The 20,991-nt window shown below is 50.0% G+C and overlaps 1 protein-coding gene across 1 annotated transcript; it reads left to right on the top strand.

Annotated features, from left to right (window-relative positions):
* Positions 1–8,056: 8,056 nt before the first annotated feature.
* On the top strand, positions 8,057–20,650 carry LOC143828618 (uncharacterized). The gene is made up of 6 exons (XM_077318922.1): positions 8,057–8,140; positions 8,354–8,689; positions 9,697–9,999; positions 15,763–15,888; positions 17,740–17,786; positions 20,382–20,650. The coding sequence occupies exons 1-6, from the start codon at positions 8,104–8,106 to the stop codon at positions 20,484–20,486; spliced, it is 954 nt and encodes a 317-aa protein (XP_077175037.1). The 5' UTR covers positions 8,057–8,103; the 3' UTR covers positions 20,487–20,650.
* Positions 20,651–20,991: the final 341 nt, after the last annotated feature.

Genomic DNA, 20,991 nt, shown 5'->3' on the forward strand with positions numbered 1-20,991 from the left:
ATTATATATACACATATAGAGATATATGTACGCATATAAAAAATACCAGTTTATCAATAGGCAATACAGGTCTCTAAATTCAAACAGCTGAGAAAGCCACGGGTGGGAGCTTAATAACGGAACACAAACGGCCATAGCATCAGAGAGCACAATATGTATTGGAGCGGCAGCTTATAAATTGAATAAAGACACAAATAACATTAAAAAATCTTACCCTTATGATACTGCTATGTTGCTGCCAGGCTGCCGGTCCTTCAAAATCCAATTATTCAGTCAGATAGACTGTCAGGACTGTCTCTCTTTCCCAGGGGTAGTCAAACTGCGGCCCTCCAGATGTCCATGGACCACAATTCCCATGAGCCCCAGGGGCTCATGGGAATTGTGGTCCATGGACATCTGGAGGGCCGCAGTTTGACTACCCCTGCATCTTCCCTCTGTTTATTGGGGGGGGGGGGATACCAGTTGTTGAAACTGACCAGACCTTCTGAAACTGACAAGCAGGACTGCAAGTGGTGATCCTTAGCAATGCCCGTGTGCGCGCGCACGGACCTACACAAAGGTCTACTGCAGCTGCTACTCCTGCTTTGCTCAGGGCTACAGTCTGTATCGGGGAAGCGACCTCCGGCAGAAACTCTGGTCCCATTGAGGCTAATGTGCTTTCAATGCGCTGTAGAAGTAGATTCCCTGTTCTGCACAGGGAAATCCAGCTGCAAAAGCACCTTGAAACGTGTGCATGGAGAGACTTGTGCCACTAAGCTGGGCGGGAAATTGATTCTCTGACTTGATCCTGTACACTGGTTGTGAGCCTGTGGCTTTATGCTCTGCTGAGGTCCCTCCAGACCCTGCCCTCCCCAGGCTCCAGGCGTTTCCCAACCCAGAGCTGGCAACCCCATCAGCAGCCTATTTCTGGAAACCAGCCCACAGCTACTCGGCCCCGGAGGAGAAGGTTTTGGGCCCAAGCCAGCTGAGACATTCTTTCTCATCCCATCCTGTCGTCCTTCGTGTCCGATTCAGATTGATGTCAAAGTGGCTCTTTGTTTTTGTGTGTTTTTGTGTTGGCTAATTGCACAAACATATGCCCAGCTGAGAGGAACTGCGTCAGTCACCTTGCATTGTTTCAGGCCAGGATAGCAGCAGGAACATCAAACACCTGCTTGGGGGAGGGCAGATGCAAAGGGGGGGGCGGAGGAGGGAGGGAAATTCCCTTTCCATGGAGGGGAGCAAAGCCAGCTGCGTTCCCTCCTAGAGCCAAACCCGGACCATTTATGGCCTGCTCCACAGAGATGATTGTGTTCCCTCAACTTTGCTCCAAATTGGAGCAGGTTTTATTTTTGAGAGGGGGGCATTGCCCAGCTGTTGTCCTGCTCTGCTGTGGTGGACCAGCTTGGGGTGGTGGTTAAGAGTGGCGCCTTCTAATCTGGCGAGCTGGCTTTGATTCCCCCCCCCCTTCACCCACATGCAGCCAGCTGGGAGACCTTGGGCTAGTCACAGTCCTGTTACAACTGTTCTACCAGAGCAGTAACATCAGGGCTCTCTCAGCCCCACCTACCTGACAGGGTGTTTGTGGCAGGGAGAGGAAGGGAAGGCGAATGGAAGCCACTTTGGGACTCCTTTGGGCTGTGAAAAACTGGGTATAATAACCATGTCTTCTTCTTTTTTCCAAACCTGCTTTGGAAGGGTCATTCCAGAAAAACCATGTTCAGCTTGGGTTTGTGAAAATACCACATTAGGGATTTCGGAATCTCCCCACCCTCTTGGGCCCCATTTTCTCTCAGCATCCCCACCCCACCCCACCCCATGCTCTTATTTACTTATTGACTTGAAAACAAATTAAATCCCACTTTTCTCCCAAAAGCAACTTTTCTAATTATTCCCCTCTTCTCTCTTTAGTAACCCCAACACCAACCTTGTGAGGTGGGCTGGGCCGAGAGACTGTGATGGGCCCACGGTCACTTGGAGGTAGGGCTGCCAGCTCCACGTTGAGAAATAGCTGGAGATTTGGGGATGGAGCCTGAGCAGGGCGGAGTTTTGGGAGGGACGTCAGCTGGGTATACTGCTAGAGAGCCCCCTCCAAACCAGCCTTTTCCTCCAGGGGAACTGATCTCTGTTGTAATTGTCAGATTCCCATTGACTTCATGGTTATTCCTGCTGAAACTGAGCTGACAGGCAACACACTGATCACTGTAACCCCAGAAACCCCGACCCCGACTGACAAAAGGCAGCTTCCCCCTCTTCCCAGGAAAAGTGCACAATCTAGTCTCGCTCCCAGGTGCGCGTCATTCGTACTCAAGGCCGGCCTCACCGACATCGTCCAAGCTCCCCCCGACCCCAGCCGCATCCTCCCCAGAGGAAAATGGCAGACTCCACAGACGAGCAAGCAATGCCAAGGGATAAAACCAGTTCCAACCCATTTACCTTCCCAGGCCTGCCCCACATTGACAGGAGACGCTACCCGGGATGCCGAGGGCCACTGACAGCTGACCCCGACAGGGTCCTGGCAGGAGGCTGGCAACCAGGCAAATCCTGCCAAAAATATTTAATATAGCATTCTACTCCACTGCGATCCCCCCTTGACCCAAGTCCCGCCCACTTCAGGCTCTGCCCCCAAAATTCCCAGGTATTTCTCAACCCAAACTGGAAACCTTTCTTGCCAAATCTAACTTAGGAAATGCCTGGAGATTTGGGGAGGGGGGAGCCTGGGCAGGATGGGATTTAGGAGGTCAGACACCTTCATGGAGACCGGTCTGGGCAGTAGCATGTGCAAAAAGGATCTAGGAGTCTTAGTAGACCAGACACTGAACAGGAGTCAGCAGTGGGACTCGGTGGCTAAAAAGGCAAATGGGATTTTGGGCTGTATCAAACGGAGTAGACAAACTGGAGCGTGTCCAGAGGAGGGCAACAAAGATGGTGAAGGGTTTGGAGACCAAGACGTAGGAGGAAAGGTTGGGGGAGCTTGGTCTGTTTAACCTGGAGAGGAGACAACTGAGAGGGGATCTGATAACCATCTTCAAGTATTTAAAAGGCTGCCATGTAGAGGATGGAGCAGAGTTGTTCTCTCTTGCCCCAGACGGACAGACCAAAATGAATGGGATTAAATTAATTCGAAAGAAATTCCGTCTAAACATCCGGAAGATGTTCCTGACAGTCAGAGCAGTTCCTCAGTGGACCAGGCTTCCTCGGGAGGTGGTGGGTTCTCCATCTTTGGAGATTTTTAAACAGAGGCTGGAGAGCCATCTGACGGAGAGGCTGATTCTGGGAAGGCTCAAGGGGCTGGCAGGTGACAGTGGAGGAGCAATAGGGATGTGAGTGTCCTGCATAGTGCAGGGGGTTGGACTAGATGACCCAGGAGGTCCCTCCCAACTCTGTTATTCTAGGATTCCATACAGTCCACCCTCCAAAGTTGGCATTTGCTCCAGGGGGCAGCTGATCTCTGTAGGCTGTAATTCCAGTAGGTTTCCAGGTCCCACCTGGAGGTTGGCATGCCTATGTCCTCCTTCCTCTGACACGCTGCCTGTTCCCACAAGGAAGGCTCCATGGCTTTATCTCGACATGCTCATTAGCATACCGCCCCATCATGGGATCGGGAGTGAATTCTTTCGGATTGTTTCTGAAGACGGGTGTCATATCCCTTCGTGCGGCAAAAGGAAGTGGCCGCCTCAACAGGAAACCGAACAGATCTGGGCGGCAAGCAAGACGAACAATGGGGCAGCCCAGATGCACGGACCGGCCGCGTTCCTGAGGAAGGCCATTGTTTGCTCCTGCGGACTCCGGTGGGGCGAAGTCCTCCAGCCGGGCTGCTCGGTGGAGAAAACAGCCCACGACGGGAAGGAAACGCGCAGGGCTCGTGGCTGGGATCCAAAGGGGCTTGGGGATGCGGTTGTCCAAGGGCAGCTCCCGCTCTGTGGAAGCTCAGGGGCGTTTCCGGACCATTGGCAATGGGCCAGAAGAGCAGGCCACACTTGAAAAATAACAAGGACATTAGTATTAGTAGCACGTGCGAAAAGGATCTAGGAGTCTTAGTGGACCATACATTATTTATTTATTTATTTATTTTATTATTTATTCATTATATTTATATACCACCCTCCCCAGAGGCTCATTGAACATGAGTCAGCAGCATGACTCAGTGGCTAAGAGGGCCAATGGGATTTTGGGCTGCATAAAACGGAGTATCGTGTCCAGATCACGGGAGGGGATGGTACCGCTTTACTCTGCTCTGCTTCGGCCTCCCTTGGAGTCCTGTGTTCAGTTTTGGTCACCCCAGTTGAAGAGGGATGTAGACAAACTGGAGCGTGTCCAGAGGAGGGCAACAAAGATGGGGAGGGGTTTGGAGACCAAGACGTAGGAGGAAAGGTTGGGGGTCTGTGTAGCCTGGAGAGGAGACGACTGAGAGGGGATCTGACAGCCATCTATAGGGGAGATTTTGGTGCTCTCCCCCTTCTATGATGTCTATGAACACTATGATCGACACTACATCATGTTAAGTATTTGCTGACTTCATTTGTTTTACGGAATTATTGGGAATAGATCAAATGCCCAAGTCAACAGTCTCGATCACTTTAGGGGGCTGAAGAGTGAGGAGACCTCGGAAATCCCCTCAGGCCTGTCATTTCTCATAACTCTCGAAGGTCCGTTTCTTTCCCACGGAACCGAAAACTGAACAAGACGTTGGCCAGCACAAAAAGAAGAAGAAACTTGCTCTCAACTTATTTCTGCTGAGGCCACGTAGAAAACAGAAGGGGGGTGTTTAAAACAGAACACACATCCTGATTTTTGAAGAGCAGAGTCTCCATTTGGCACGACGTACACAGGAAATAAACCCACTTAGTCCGGTTGGTTGGTTGGTTGAATGTCATCAATAATCATAACGTTTCTTGCCACCGGTGTGTGTTCCTGAAGGCCACCCCTAATGGGAGCCGGCATTAGAGTATTTGGGGGAGGGGGGGTGACAGGGCCCAGGGTTTCTGGCAGGGCCCCCTCCTGCAGAGCTAAACCTCCACCCCCACCCCCCACATACACAGGGACCTCCTGGTGGGGAAGGACCTGCAGATGGTCTACAATGGTGGCACTCCAGGGCTGGGGCATGATACGCTGAGGAAAGGAGGTGCATCTGGCAGGAAGATTCAAATCTGTAAGCACCTTGGAGAACAACAAAATTCAGAGGAGGATCAGTTCTCAAGAGTCAACGGTCTGGTCCGAAGATATCTCCTGGGGTTGATGGGTTTCCACTCCATGTGGCTGAATATGTTTCCTTCCGACCAATGACTGTCAGAGGGCAGCCGTGGTGGTTTACAGTCAAAGAGCTGGATTCAAGTCCAGGAGCACCTCAGAGACAAACACCATTTGCCCACCAGAACGACTGTGGTCTTTTTGCATTTGCAACAGCCGGAGGCCAGGGAGGAAGGAGGGAAAGCAGCCGTCAAGCTCCTCCTCCTCCTCCTCCTCCTCCTCATCCTCCTCCTCCTCCTCCTCCTCCTCTGTCAGCCCCCTCGGCAGCCTTGGGAGGGTGGAGGGGCAGCAGCAGCTGGGCTGGGCTCAGAACCTGGTGTGAATTGTGGTGTTTGGGCACCTCCAATGGCAGCGCTGGGGTGGTCCGGCCCTGAGCTGGGTTGGCTGTGGTTGAGGCTATTTGGCAGGACGGGGAAAACCACATGGTGTGCCCGGCTGGTTTGGGCAGGATATTTATTTATACCTTCCTGAGCAGCAGCGGCCGACAGAAATTGTTGCTTTCTTAACAAAGGTGTGAACAATCAGTTTTGTTTTTACCAAGAAGCGGCTGTCTGGGGGCGGAGGGACCAACTGTCAGGTCCATTCCGCACGACTTCAATGTTGCAAAAGGCTTCCAAATTGTAAACGCTACTAATTTGCAGTTATGCATGACGTCGCACACAATCTGCCACACTCCTGAAACTGATCCGTAAAAAGCGATTTGTTGTAGCGCTTAAAGGGAAATCCAGAAAAGTGGATTCACCCTCCAAAAAGTGCTACACCCTTGCAAAAAATCTGCAACAGTAGCGAAAAAGACCTGTGTGTTCCCATTGTTGCGGTTTCAGCAAAGTCCCTCCCCCTGGTTCTCTCCCTCAGGGTCCCTCCAGTCCAGCCTCCCGTCTCCCCCAGCGGCCAGCCAGTTCCCCTGCAGGGCCAGCCACAGGCCAGAGAGGCCGAGGCCTTCCCCTGAGAAGACCCTCAGAAGAGCCCTGCTGGGTCAGACTAGGGAGGGTCCCTCCAGTCCAGCCTCCCATCTCACCCAGGGGCCAGCCAGTTCCTCTGCAGGGCCAGCCACAGGGCAGAGAGGCCGAGGCCTTCCCCTGAGAAGACCCTCAGAAGAGCCCTGCTGGGTCAGGCCAGGGAGGGTCCCTCCAGTCCAGCCTCCCGTCTCACCCAGGGGCCAGCCAGTTCCTCTGCAGGGCCAGCCACAGGGCAGAGAGGCCGAGGGCTTCCCCTGAGAAGACCCTCAGAAGAGCCCTGCTGGGTCAGGCCAGGGAGGGTCCCTCCAGTCCAGCCTCCCGTCTCACCCAGGGGCCAGCCAGTTCCTTTGCAGGGCCAGCCACAGGGCAGAGAGGCCGAGGCCTTCCCTTGAGAAGACCCTCAGAAGAGCCCTGCTGGGTCAGGCCAGGGAGGGTCCCTCCAGTCCAGCCTCCCGTCTCACCCAGGGGCCAGCCAGTCCCTCTGCAGGGCCAGCCACAGGGCAGAGAGGCCGAGGCCTTCCCCTGAGAAGACCCTCAGAAGAGCCCTGCTGGGTCAGACGAGGGAGGGCCCTACAGTCCAGCCTCCCGTCTCACCCAGGGGCCAGCCAGTTCCTCTGCAGGGCCAGCCACAGGGCAGAGAGGCCGAGGCCTTCCCCTGAGAAGACCCTCAGAAGTGGAGCTTGGGGAGTTTGGTCCGTTTAGCCTGGAGAGGGGACAACTAAGAGGTGATATGATCACCATCTTCAAATACTGTCATAAAAGAAGATGGAGCAGAGTTGTTTCCTGTTGCCCTAGAGCAGTGGTCCCCAACCTTTATGAGGCTGGGGACCGGCAGGGTATCGGGCTGTGCCCTGATTCCCTCTCCCCCCCCTCCCGCAGTAAGAAGCTTCCCGGGCCGCATCCTTGCGGCCTGGGAAGTTTTTTACTGGGGGGGGGGCGGGGAGAGGGAGCCGCGGCCCGACACCATGGCCTTTGCGGCCCGGCACCAGGCCGCGCCTCGCAGGTTGGGTACCACTGCCCTAGAGGGATGGAATTTCTTGACAGTCAGAGCGGTTTCTCAGTGGGACAGGCTTCCTCAGGAGGTTGTGGGTTCAAGAGAGTCATCTGACAGCAGTGCTGATGCTGTGAATGTAGGGAGATGGTGAGTGGGTGGGCAGAAAGGGTTATGACAGTGCCTGGCCCTTGTGGCCCCTTTTTGCCTCCCTCTGTGCCAATGGCCACTTTGGGGATGGGAGGTGAATTTCCTCTGGGTGAGACTGGCCAGGGATTCTGGGGGGTTTTGGGGGGGAGGATCGTCTCAGCATAAAACTGGGGTCACTGTGTGTGGGCAGGTAGTTGTGAGTTCCTGCATTGTGCAGGGGGTTGGACTAGATGACCCCGGATAGCCTCCATGATTCTATGACCCCAAGATCCTTCTTCCTCTCCATCTCAGCAAGTTCAGGCCCCATCCCTCTTTCCTGGAAAATTGGATTGTTTGGTCCCCAGCTGCATCACTTTGGCTCTGGGCTATTCTTGAGGCAACCTTCGCCTGCTGCTGGCTGCTCAGCTGCTGGCTGGTCTACTGATTGTAATAAATGTTAAAATGCTGAAATACTTGCTGTGCCGAGAGAGCAGGACGGTCCAGCCCCAGGGGGACATCTTCCAGCCTCTCTGGCCTGCTGACCTCTGAAGCAGACCTGCCGATGACCGGCTGTCTGGTACCAGGTGCTGGGAGGGAGTTCTCTGGAAGGCCCGTCCTTCAGACCAGTTGCACACCAGGGATGCCCCCCCTCCCCACCTCTCTCTGGGGCACCCAGCCCCAGGGAGCCCCACCCACAGGGAGTGTCCTGCCATAAGAAGCTGACCTTGGGAGAGGCCCCTTTCGTGAAGACACGTCCCAACAGTGGGCTTTGAGCGGCGGCTTCTTCTTCCAGCGATGCTCCTGGCCAGGTGCCTCCTCCTGTCCTGCACAGGTAATTCCTCCCGTCCTCGTGCTTTGGGTCCAAGGAAAGAGGCACTTTCCGTTTCTGCAGGGAGGGTGCTGGGTGGCTCATGCTTAAGCAAGGAGCATCTCTAGTTCTTCCGTCCCAGGAATCGTGGCCAAAACTCTGCGATTCTCTACACTGGCAAAGCCTCTTGCAATGAGTAATTCCAAGTTATTCTCTTTGCTGTGGTTCTTCCCGCAGTGCTGCAAGCCCCGTTCATACTCTGTCGGACGGAGCCCTTCCGGTTTGTGGATACTGGAAGCACGGCACGGATCCTGTGCCCGTCTACGAGAAGCACTCACTCCGGAATAGTATTCGGGTGGTACAAAAGGAGGGAGAATGAAATCCTCGCTTTAGTCAAGGACTGCGATGATACGAAGGATTCGTCGACAGGAAAATTTGTTTGCAGAGCAGAACAGCAGGGGCTGATCCTGGAGATCTCCCATGTCAAGAGGGAGGATTCTGGCACGTACCTGTGTGCCAAACACTATCCTGGCCCCTTCAATTCTACCAGAGAGTCTTCTCTCATTGTCGGAGGTAAGAAAAGGGAGTTGTACTTTGCAGTGGAAATGTGGGCAAGCCATGCCATGCGCAGCGGTAAATATCACACGGCTCAAAAGGATGTGGGGACCAGAGAGATGGTCCAGACCCTCCCCCCACCCTTCCCGTCTGCTGCAAGGTAGGCAGAGCTCCCAGTGACCCCCGGGCAGAGCCAGTGGGGCAGAGGGTGGGCGCACTACGAGGGCCCGGGGTCCAGCGAGGGCCCACCACACTCCCAGCTGGGCTTCCGTGTTCCTTTCGTGCTGGTCCCACTGAGTCTTGTTCAAGGCTGGGATTCCCCCAGGAGGCGAGGGCTGGAGCAGCTCAAACCTTTTCACTCTGGTCTACCTAAAAGCCCGAGGCAAGCCAGGATGGCACCTCACTCCCTTCTCGGCAGCTCAGGGGTCCTTGCCCAAACTCCCCTCCCCCCATTCCTGCGGTCATCACCGTTGAGAGGACATATGAGGGACACATTATGCCGCTCGCTAAAAGCTGTGCTGGCCCAAGCACTTTGCGCATGACTTGGACATCCCTGGATGAGATCCCAGCAGCTGTACTCCAGCAGAAGGATGATCTGGAGCTCATTTGGTTCAAGGTGAACTTGGGGCCCTCAAGGGCAGCTGACATATGGTGACCTTTTGTGGGGGGTTCAGGGCAAGAGACAGGCCAAGGTGGTTGGCCACACCCTGTTTCTGGACTTCCTGAGAGGTCTCCCATCCAAGCCCTAGCCCGGCTGACCCCCTTAGTTTAGGACCACCCAGGTCAAGCATGAATGTGCAGGTGGAAGAAACACACAGAGGCCAATGAATACGTGAATGTCCGCCTGGCAGGTGCCCAAGCCCTCCCGGTCCTCCCTGCTGCCGTTGCCTCTTGGCCCTTCTCAGCCCCTGCAGTTCTCAGCCTGCTTGTCTTGCCCCGCAGATCCTTCTTGCTCCAGACGGGGATGCTCAAAAACTGAACGGACCGCTGACCTTGCTCACCTCTCGGCTTCATCTCTTTCTCAGACAGTTTCACTCCGAGCACCCGGGTGATGCTCCTGCTGCCTCCTCCACACCTGGCGCATGCCGGCCACGTTGCTTGCGTGGTCCTCGGAGTCTCCAACCTGGTCCAGGTGTCCTGGGAGGTCCACGGGGGGCTCCAGCAGGAGGGCCTGACGCTGATGGTGGGCAACCGCAGCGGCCTTCTCACCTTTGCGAGCGTCCTTTGGATCCCCAGGGACCAACCAGGGGGTGGGAAGAACATCACGTGCAAAGTCAGATTCAACTCTTCTGGCCCCGGGGTGAAGGAGAGCGCCACCTTCCCTCCAGGTGAGTCTCTTTGCAAGGGACTTATTGAATACTATGAAACTAGTGACTCTTTCATCGCTGTGAATCCAGATTGGCACCAACTGGGGAAATAGTTTGCTCGTGGTGTGCCTGGTGCATGGAGCATCACAAATCTTTATGTGCTGAGCAGAACAATTCAGTTCAGGAGGTTTGCAACTGGGTGGAAAGGCTCCCTGGTGTGCTGGAGACACTATACTTGCAGGGGGTCTCCGGCTGACTCTACCTGCCCTCCCAGTTTGGTGAGGATTGGATTTACCAGGGCAAAGGAGGTGCCCTTCAAAAAGAGCTGAAATGATCACTAGACTGGACCATGTAGGTTGGGACATATTTAGCATCCATCCCTCCAATTTCCAGCATCCACACCCAAAATAATCTTAGATTAAGATGCTTTCGGTGAATAGTCTGTGGCTGCTGCCTTCTTCAAAGGGTGCTGGGGAAGTGGGTGTCGAGGGGCATCTGGTCACTGCGGGGGTGGGGATCCTAAGAATTTGTAAGCTAAACATGAGCAGGCAGTGTGATGCAGCGGTAAAAAAGGCGAATGCCATTTTGGGCTGTATCAACAGGGGCATCACATCAAAATCACAAGATGTCCTAGTCCCATTGTATACGGCACTGGTCAGACCACACCTGGAGTACTGTGTGCAGTTCTGGAGGCCTCACTTCAAGAAGGACGTAGATAAAATTGAAAGGGTACAGAGGAGAGCGACGAAGATGATCTGAGGCCAAGGGACCAAGCCCTATGAAGATAGGTTGAGGGACTTGGGAATGTTCAGCCTGGAGAAAAGGAGGCTGAGAGGGGACATGATAGCCCTCTTTAAGTAATTGAAAGGTTGTCACTTGGAGGAGGGCAGGACGCTGTTTCTGCTGGCTGCAGAGGAGAGGACACGCAGTAATGGGTTTAAACTTCAAGTACAACGATATAGGCTAGACATCAGGGAAGAAATTTCACAGTCAGAGTAGTTCAGCAGTGGAATAGGCTGCCTAAGGAGGTGGTGAGCTCACCCTCACTGGCAGTCTTCAAGCAAAGGTTGGATACACACTTTTCTTTTTTTTTTAATGATTTTTATTTTTATTTTCCAGAATTAAAGATAGTGAAATACATGCAATCTACATTGTTAGCACAGAAAAAAGAAGGGTTATGCTCTTCACTTAATACATCTAGTTCCCCGTTTCAATCCCTTTTGTATTATTTTCCTAAATAGTTCAGGTAAGGGCCCCATAGTTCTTGAAAGGCCTCTTCTGTTCTTCCGTTAACTATTAGTGTCAGTTTAGCCATCTTGGCAAAGTCAGCTAGTTTATTCAGCCAGTCTTCTGTCGAGGGTAGTTCTTGCGTTTTCCATTTCTTGGCCAATTCTAGTCTTGCTGCCGTCGTCGCATAGAAGAAGAAGCTCTGTGTGTGGGTTGGGAGGCACTGAGGAGGAACACTTAATAACATAGCTTCAGCTTTCATAGGGAATCTAAGACCCCACATTTTCTGCATAATAGTATGTATTTTTGCCCAAAACTTATAAACTTTTTCACATCTCCACCACATATGAAAAAAAGAGCCTACTTTATCATCACATTTCCAACATTTGTTATTACAATTTTTGGCAATTTTAGCGATCACTTTTGGTGTTACATACCATCTATAAAACATTTTATACCAATTTTCTTTAAGTATTTGACTATTAGTGTACTTTGATATTCTAGACCATACTAACTCCCATTGTTCCATTGTCACATTAGTCTCAATATTTTGCATCCATTTGATCATACATGGCTTAACCTGTTCCATTTCTGTCTCGTACCTTAATAACAATTTATATATTTGGCCCTGTAAATGTGGTTTATCTTGGATTACTAAGTTTTCAAACTCTGGTATTGGAGCCTCTAGATTTAACGGTTGCTGAAACTCTGCTTTGAATCTAGATATTAGTTGGTTGTACTCGAACTATTGAATTTCTACTCCTTCTTTCTTTATTGTTTGTATATCCTTGAACTTGCCGGTCTTTGATATTAAGTCTTTGTACTGGAGACAAGTCAACCTTTTCTGTTGAGCTTTCCCAAAGTATGCCTCAATTGGCGATTTCAATACTGATGGTGCCGGGGATAGTCTCTTATTATATCTTGACCATACGTTCAAGAGCCCACTAGTCCAGGTGTTTGCTACTGCTTTTTGTTTTTGTTTTCCTGCTGGCCATAGTCTTTCATGGAAACTGTTACCCATGGTTTTTCTTTCAAATACCAATTCTCTTGAGTGCGGTTCCCGTATCCAGTCCACTATGTATGTAAGTGCTGCTGCGTCTTTGTATAGTTTTAGATTGGGAACACCTTGGCCTTCTCTCTCCTTCACGTCTTGAAGTATTTTAAAAGCAACTCTTGGCCTTTTTCCACTCCAGATAAATTTGTTGATCACTGATTGCCATTTTCTTAGCGTTTTCTCCTGGATCACTATTGGTAACATTTGGAACAAAAAGTTAAATTTGGGCAACAAGTTCATCTTGGCCGTGGCCATTCGAGCCGACCAGGACAGTTTTGACTCGTTCCATCTTTTGATATCCAGTTGCATAGTCTTCCATAGTCTTTCATAGTTACCTGTGAAGAGTTCTTGGAAGTCTTTGTCTAGGTAGATTCCCAGATATTTCTCCCATTTGGGATTTGTCTCACTTCCGTTTTTTCGGTTGATATTTTGCACATCAAGATCTGTAGTTCCCTGTAAAATGATTTTTGTTTTATCCTTATTTATTCTGTACCCTGAATAATGCCCAAAGTCTTTCAGTAGTTCCAGGAGGGGGGGGAATTGACGCTTTTGGGTTCATGACAGTACACACTACATCATCAGCATAGCATTTTAATTTAAATTCCTGATTATCGATTTTAATTCCCATGATCTCCTTTGTAGCTCTTATCTTAGTTGTCAGCATTTCTAGTACCAGATTGAATAACAATGGAGACAAAGGGCATCCTTGTCTGGTACCTTTACCTATTTTAATGGATTGTTTTGTGAGCATTCCATTTACTAAAATTCTAGCTTCTTGTTCAAAATATATTTGTCTGATGAATTCCAGGAAAGTACCACCACAATCGTTGCTTTCAGTGTTTCAAACAGAAAGTCCCAACTAACATTGTCAAAAGCTTTCTCCGCATCCAGGAATATAAAAGCGGCCAGCAACTTTTCTTTACGCACGTAGTCTGCCACATTCAAAACAAATCTTATGTTGTTCCTCATTAATCTTCTTGGCATAAATCCAGTTTCATCTTGGTGTATAACGTCTCCGATACATTTTTTCAGTCTTTCTGCTAAGATTTTTGCCAAAATTTTATAGTCCACGTTTAGCAGAGAGATTGGTCTATACGAGTTGGGTGAGTTCGTATCTCCTCCTTCTTTATGAATAAGTGTTATTGAGGCCTGTTGCCATGATTTTGGGAGGGATTTTCCAGGATTGTCTATAATCTCATTCAGTAGTTGGCATAAATGTGGAGAGACAACATGACTCATCTTCTTGTAATATATTGCACTCAGTCCATCCGGCCCTGGGGCTTTCTGGGCTTTTGTTGCCATTATTGCATCATTTATTTCTTGCATTGTAATTCTTTGATTGAGAATCTTTCTGTGATGGTCTGTGGATTTGCTCATTGATATTTTTTGACAGAATGTTCCAGGGTCTATATTTTGTTCCTTTTTTGTATATATGTTCTGAAAAAATTGGATAAGACATGAATGAATTTCTGCTTCATTATTATAATTCAGGCCTTCATGGGATAACTTTGTGATGCTATGCTTCTGATAGCTCTTCTGCAGTCTGATACACACTTTTCTTGGATGCCTTAGGATGCTTAGGGCTAATCTTGCGTTGAGCAGGGGGTTGGACTAGATGGCCTGTGTGGCCCCTTCCAAGGTTCTATGATTCTATGATTCTAATTAATGTCCCCCAAAATGTCTGTTCATCAACAGTCTTGCACCCGTCTAAAATTGGAGGGCTGTGGCTTTCTTGATTGAGTCAATCTCTTATGTTATTAATATTAATTATTAATGGTTATTAATACTTTTGCTATGGGTAGTGGCTGGCAACACATGTGAAATTGAACACTTTCGGTTTGGTCTTCTTGAGACAGAATTTTTAATCCATTGGGAAGTGTGGGCAAAGAAGTACAATAATGGTTTGGAATCATAGAATCATTGAGTTGGAAGGTACCTCTTAGGTCATCTAGTCCAACCCCTGTACTATGCAGGACACTCACAACCCTCTCGCTCACCCCCTGTCACCTGCCACCCCCTTGAGCCTTCACAGAATCCGCCTCTCTGTCAGATGGCTCTCCAGCCTCTGTTTATGAATCTCCAAAGTTGGAGAACCCACCACCTCCCGAGGAAGCCTGTTCCACTGAGAAACCGCTCTGACTGTCAGGAACTTCTTCCAGATGTTGAGATGGAATTTCTTTTGAATTAATTTCATCCCATTCGTTCTAGTGCGTCCCTCCGGGGCAAGAGAAAACAACTCTGCTCCGTCCTCTACATGGCTGCCTTTTAAATACATGAAGATGTTATCAGATCCCCTTTCAGTCATCTCCTCTCCAGGCCAAACAGACCAAGCTCCCCCAACCTTTCCTCCTACATCTTGGTCTCCAAACCCCTCACCATCTTTGTTGCCCTCCTCTGGACACGCTCCAGTTTGTCTACATTCCTCTTCAATTCCTCTTCAAATCTGAACCCAGGACTCCAAGTGAGGCCAAACCAGAGCAGAGCAAAGCAGTACCATCACCTCCCGTGATCTGGACACGATACTCCGTTTGATACAGCCCAAAATCCCATTTGCCTTTTGAGCCACTGAGTCACAGTGCTGGTTCATGTTCAATGTATGGTCTACTAGGCCTCCTAGATCCTTTTCGCACATGCTACTGCCAAGACAAATCTCCCCCATCCTATATTGGTGTATTTGGTTTTTCTTACCTAAATGCAGTACATTTGTTCCTATTGAACTTCATTTTATTCAGTTTAGCCCACTTCTTGAGCCTATCAAGATCATCCTGTATCCTGATTTTGTCTTCTTTGGTGTTTGCTACCCCTCCCAGTTTAGTATCGTCTGCAAATTTAATAAGTATCCCCTCTAATCCCTCATCCAAATCATTTATAAATATATGTTGAACAACACAGGCCCCAGGACAGATCCTTGGGGTACTCCACTTTTCACTCTTCTCCAAGAAGATGCTGAACCATTAACAAGTTCCCTCTGGGGACGATTTGTCAACCGGTTGTTGATCCACCTGACAGAATTAGGATCCAGACCGCATTTTACCAACTTGTCAACAAGAATATCATGTGGAACCGTATCAAAAGCTTTACTGAAATCCAGATAAACTATGTCCACAGCATTCCCCTGATCCAGCAAGGGAGTAACTTTCTCGTAAAAGAGATAAGGTTGGTCTGACATGACTTGTTCTTGTGAAACCTGTGCTGAGTCTTAGAAATCACAGCTCAGTTCCAGCTGCTCAAGGACAGAGTGTTTGATGATTCATTCCAAAATTTTGCCAGCTACAGATGTCAGGCTGACGGGTCAATAGTTACCTGGATCCTCCTTTTCCCCTTTCTTGAAGATGGGGACAACATTTGTCCAACCACAGATCCAAACGAACTCTCTGCCTGGTCAAAGGGGTGGGTGCAGAGGAGTAAAAGGGAATTGGGAGCCCCAGATGGGCTCTCAGTAAACCACAGCAGGGCCCAAGCCAGCTATTCTCTCCCCCCCCCCCCCGTTTTGTCTTTTTAAGCTGTCTCCACCGACTCCAAGGGGAAGTGCCTGAGCCACGTGGTGCCCACCGTCGTGGTAGGGCTGCTGGCAGTGCTGACCCTCCTGCTGACCCTTCTGTGGATTCGATGCTGCCCTTCCAGGAATGGTAAAGTGTCAAAGGCCCCTCCCTCCTTTACTCTAATCCAGGGGTAGTCAAACTGTGGTCCTCCAGATGTCCATGGACTACAGTTCCCATGAAGCCCTGCCAGCAAATGCTGGCAGGGCCTCATGGGAATTGTAGTCCATGGACATGTGGAGGGCCACAGTTTGACTACCCCTGCTCATCCATCTACCTACCTATTAATTTTATTAGCTTTATATGCTGGGGCCGTTTACAACTGCATAGGATTAAAACTTTAACAAAACTACCAATTAACTAAACATAACGAATAAGAAACGTTCTTTAAAATTCCATCACCAAGGCAGCATGCCAATTGTTATTTCTTGTTTCCAGGGGGTGGGGGATTCATTACGGGGGGGGGCAGTTGAGGATATGACTGATTATTGGTCCCAACCAAATGCCTGGCGGAGGAGCTCCCTCTTGCAGGCCCTTTGAAACTGAGCTAACCCTTGAAGGGCCCACAGATCTTCTGGGAGCTCCTTCCACAAGGTGGGGGGCCAGGACCACAAATGTCCTGGCCCAAGTTGAGACCAAACGTACCTCCCGAGGGTCAGGGATCGCCAGCCTCTTTGTGCCGGCCGAGCTCAACGCCCTTCAAGGGGGTATAATTAACAGCAGCTGCAGCACTAAATTATGTCTCAGAACAGAATCCTGCAAAGAATCCTTTCTGGGGATTATAGTTCAGGGATAAGCAGGAAGCGGCATACCCGCCTTTGGTGAACTTCTGGGCAGTCGCTGCTGGACCGTTTCACACCTGCTGATTGCCTGGAAGAGGATGAGGTGGACCTTGATCTGACCAATCAAGGCATGGCGGATGGTTTAAGGAGTAAGGTTGCCAGCCTCCAGGTGGTGGCTGGAGTTCTCCTGGGACTACAACAGTTCTTCGGCCAGCAGAGATCAGTCAACCTGGAAAGAAGGTCCACTTTGGAAGGTGCACCCCCCTGAAGTCCCTCCTCTTCTTTGGGCTCCACCCCAAATTCTCCAGGTGTTTCCCAACCCGGAGCCAGCAACCCTACGTGGGACTCTGGATTGCTACACAGCTTAGTTTCAGAAGGTAGGCATGGTGGCCGACAGCACAACAGGCAGGCTGAGGTCCAGAGCAACACAGAAGTCAATTAGATTTTTAAGGAACGGACTTCTGTGGGATGCCTGCTCCCGAAATCGCATTCTCATGAGACGACATTGTCGAGAACAGCGGGGTAAAAATCTAAAAATAAAAATAGATAAATAAATAAAAAAACGGTGGGCCTCTAAGGAGCTGATTCATGCAGCTGAACTGAAACCTAAGTTTTAAAAGGGATGAGAAGCCACACTCTTTCTTCTTAAACGGACACATTTTAATGGTGCGGTGTCTATTTTTGGGAGAATTGTGCACAAGATGGATTTTCAGACCAAGACCACGATGATCACAAGGCTTTTCGTGCCAGAGGTTATGCAGGTTAAATGCAATTCCCGGCTCGGGGCACAGAGACAATCGAGGCCGTGAGCAAGACTGGGGAGGTCGATCTGGAATGAGAGCCATGCATTTATGACTTATTCAATTTGGCCCCAGCCAGCAAGGGCAGGTTGTAGGTATGTGGGTTTGTGGTTGTGGGTTCACTTTCTGTGCGTGGACTCACTTGTCATATTAATGTCTAGACCAGGGGTAGTCAAACTGCAGCCCTCCAGATGTCCGTGGACTACAATTCCCATGAGCCCCTGCCAGCGAACGCTGGCAGGGGCTCATGGGAATTGTAGTCCACGGACATCTGGAGGGCTGCAGTCTGACTACCCCTGGTCTAGAAGGTGGAATAAAGAGAATTATCCTCTGTTCTCTCTCTCTTTTTGCTTCTCAAGGATTCCAGCTCAAGGTGGATGAAGCTCCATCTTCAGAGGTGCCAGAGGTACGACTCTTTCTTTGAAAACAGACCCGGCTTTAAGGGGGAATTCAGGTGTGACATTCAAAGAAGGTCTGATCACAGGCCTCAGTTCTCCAGGAGAACAGGGCTGGAATTGGTGGTTCCACTTAGCTCCTTCCTCCCAGAACTCCAGGAAATTCCCCACCCAGAACTGAAAACCCCAAGTACCATCTCAGAGTATGTTTGGGTGCACCTGTGAGCAATCTGCCCTGTGTAAGACTTACTGGAGCCCAGTTTTTAGACAACTAAACACAAGAAGAAGGGTCTACTTCTGTGGCTCAGTTAGAGTTGCCACCTGATTAAGGGAATTTCAAAAGACTCATTCGTTCGTTCGTTTATTCATTCCCCACAAATAGGCTCTTGGCGGTTCGTAACATATTTCCACACTTAAAACACCATAAAGCCACAATTAAAACCATAACAAAACAATCACAGAATCATAGAGTGGGAAGGGTCCACAGAGGCCATCTAGTCCCACCCCCTGCTCAGTGCAGGATCAGCCTCAGGCATCCAGGAGAAGGATCTGTCCAGCCGCTGCTTGAAGACGGCCAGTGAGGGGGAGCTCCTCTCCTCCTTAGGCAGCCCCTTCCCCTGCTGAACTAGACTCCTAGAATCCTAGAGTGGCAAGGGGCCATGGAGGCCATCTAGTCCCACCCCCTGCTCAGTGCAGGATCAGCCTCCAGCATCCAGGAGAAGGATCTGTCCAGCCGCTGCTTGAAGACTGCCAGTGAGGGGGAGCTCACCACCTCCTTAGGCAGCCTATTCCACTGCTGAACTAGACTCCCAGAATCCTAGAGTGGGAAGGGGCCATACAGGCCATCTAGTCCCACCCCCTGCTCAATGCAGGATCAGCCTCAAGCATCCAGGAGAAGGATCTGTCCAGCCGCTGCTTGGAGACGGCCAGTGAGGGGGAGCTCCCCACCTCCTTAGGCAGCCCCTTCCACTGCTGAACTAGACTCCTAGAATCCTAGAGTGGGAAGGGGCCATGCAGGCCATCTAGTCCACCCCCTGCTCAGGGCAGGATCAGCCGAAAGCATCCTAAAGCATCCAAGAAAAGTGTGTATCCAACCTTTGCTTGAAGACTGCCAGTGAGGGGGAGCTCACCACCTCCTTAGGCAGCCTATTCCACTGCTGAACTACTCTGACTGTGAAAAACATATTCCTGACATTTTCACAGTCAGAGTAGTTCATAACATATTTCCACACTTAAAACACCATAAAACCACAATTAAAACCATAATAAAACCATATAATGCTCCGGTTTTTATTTTCAATTAATCTGGTTTTCAATGGAGAATTAATTCATTAAATTTACATAAGTTCTGAATATTAGAAAAAGTCTTTTGGAAGCAAAAAGCCCTTTCTTTTGGTCTGAGGTGAAGCAAGAGTTTTCGGTAGGCCTTGTCTTAGAAGAGGAGTTCCTTGCAGTGCATTTGAAAAAAGGGAATCCCTCTTCCAAGGTGCCACCTCTGTCTCAGAAGACTTTGTATGCCACTTTGTATGAGGTATTTGCATGCCGCTTTTCTCACCAATGGCAATCCAAACCTTACAGAAAAGCAGGGAGGAAAACAATTTAACCATTGTTTTTAAATAAGAGAAAACAAAAATGCACATCACAAACTCTGGCTGGCTGATTCCAATTCCTTCAGGTGGTGCGTTGAATTACCTGGATTCAATCATCATTGAACCGTGAGCAGGTGTGGGGCAGGGTGGGGTGGGGGTGGGAGATTAGAAACTCAATGCAGGAGGGAAAAAGATGACTCAAAATCAGTATCTGGAAAATGGGGCAATTCCAGGGAGGAAAAAAGAAACCAACCTAAAGTGAAAATTTAAAAGGCACAAAAATATGTGCAGAAATCAAGCATCAACCCAAACAGATTTGGGCTAGAACTGAGGGGAAAAATCCATGTGGAACAGCCCAAGGTCAGAGAAAACCGCTGCAAAATGAGCTGGGAGATCCAAAAGCCCCCCCCCCCCAGCACCCATTCTGGCTTTCCGGTGATCTGTTCAGAAATATCAGAGCAAAGGAGGTTTGCCACAGAGCAGAGAGAAGCTGGGGCCAGGGGACGCACAGGGATGGAGGGTGGGCATTGCCCTGGGGGTGCCCCCCTCCTCAATCGGCCTTGAGCCTTGGGCCACTGGATCCTTGATCCATTATTATTGCCCAGCTGGGCCGAGCACAAGGGTTCGTGGTGATCTTGTCAAATGGCAAGATCCCAGGAGGGCTCCTTGGACACCATATATCAGAAGTTTGGCCGTGGATTTTTACACATTTCACATGCGGGTGGGAGCTGCCTATAGACTAGGGTTGCCAACCTCCAGTGAGGGCTGAAGATCACTCAGAATTACAACTGATCTGCAGAGTTCAGTCCCCCTGGAGAAAATGGCTGCTTCAGGGGGCGGGCTTGAGGGCATTATAGGCCTTTCCTAACCCCACCCTCCCCAGGCTCCACCCCGCAAATCTCCGTCAATGTCCCCAGCCAGGAGTTGGCACCCGTACTGTAGACTGCAAGCTCCTAGAGGCGAAAAGGATCGGGATTTACACAGAGCAATAATTCCATGTTCTTTTCGGTACGCCAGGAAGGCATTTGCTACGCCCAGTTGGATTTTCCTTCAAAGTCCTGCGACAGGAAGGACAAGAGGAACAACCGGGACCACGAGGGGGAAATTGCAAGGCCTGAATGACCAAAACCCTCTGGAGGACAATCAGCAGGTCAGGATCTCCTGGAACCCACTCAGGGTTGCTGAGATTCGAATTCCAGACCTGGGTCCACGAATGGCCACAGGCAGCATGTGGTCTCCTCGGCTTTGTTCAAATGCATGGCAGGAAGGACGGCACGTTCGGCACGCTGAAGGAGCTAAATAAATGGAGCTAAATGAATCAATAAACCTGGTCATTAATTCCTCTACACAGATTCAGCTTTTTAGGTTGAACTAGTTTTGGGGACCAACAACTTCCAGAGGATAGCCATGCTGGTTTGTAGTTGAAGCACTGGATTTGAGTCCAGAAACCCTCTGAGAACAACATAATTTCAAGTCTAAGGCAGGCTTCCTGAACCCTGGAGTTTCTTGTTGGCCCTGGAAAGGTTTCTTGAATGGGCAGGGGTTAATTTTTAAATATATTCTTACCTTCTCAGGGGAATTGTCTGTGCTTGTGCCTTCAGTATTCGACTTTTAAGAAACTCCAAGC

Source organism: Paroedura picta, chromosome 1 (genome assembly GCF_049243985.1).
Source record: "Paroedura picta isolate Pp20150507F chromosome 1, Ppicta_v3.0, whole genome shotgun sequence".
Lineage (NCBI taxonomy): Eukaryota > Metazoa > Chordata > Lepidosauria > Squamata > Gekkonidae > Paroedura > Paroedura picta.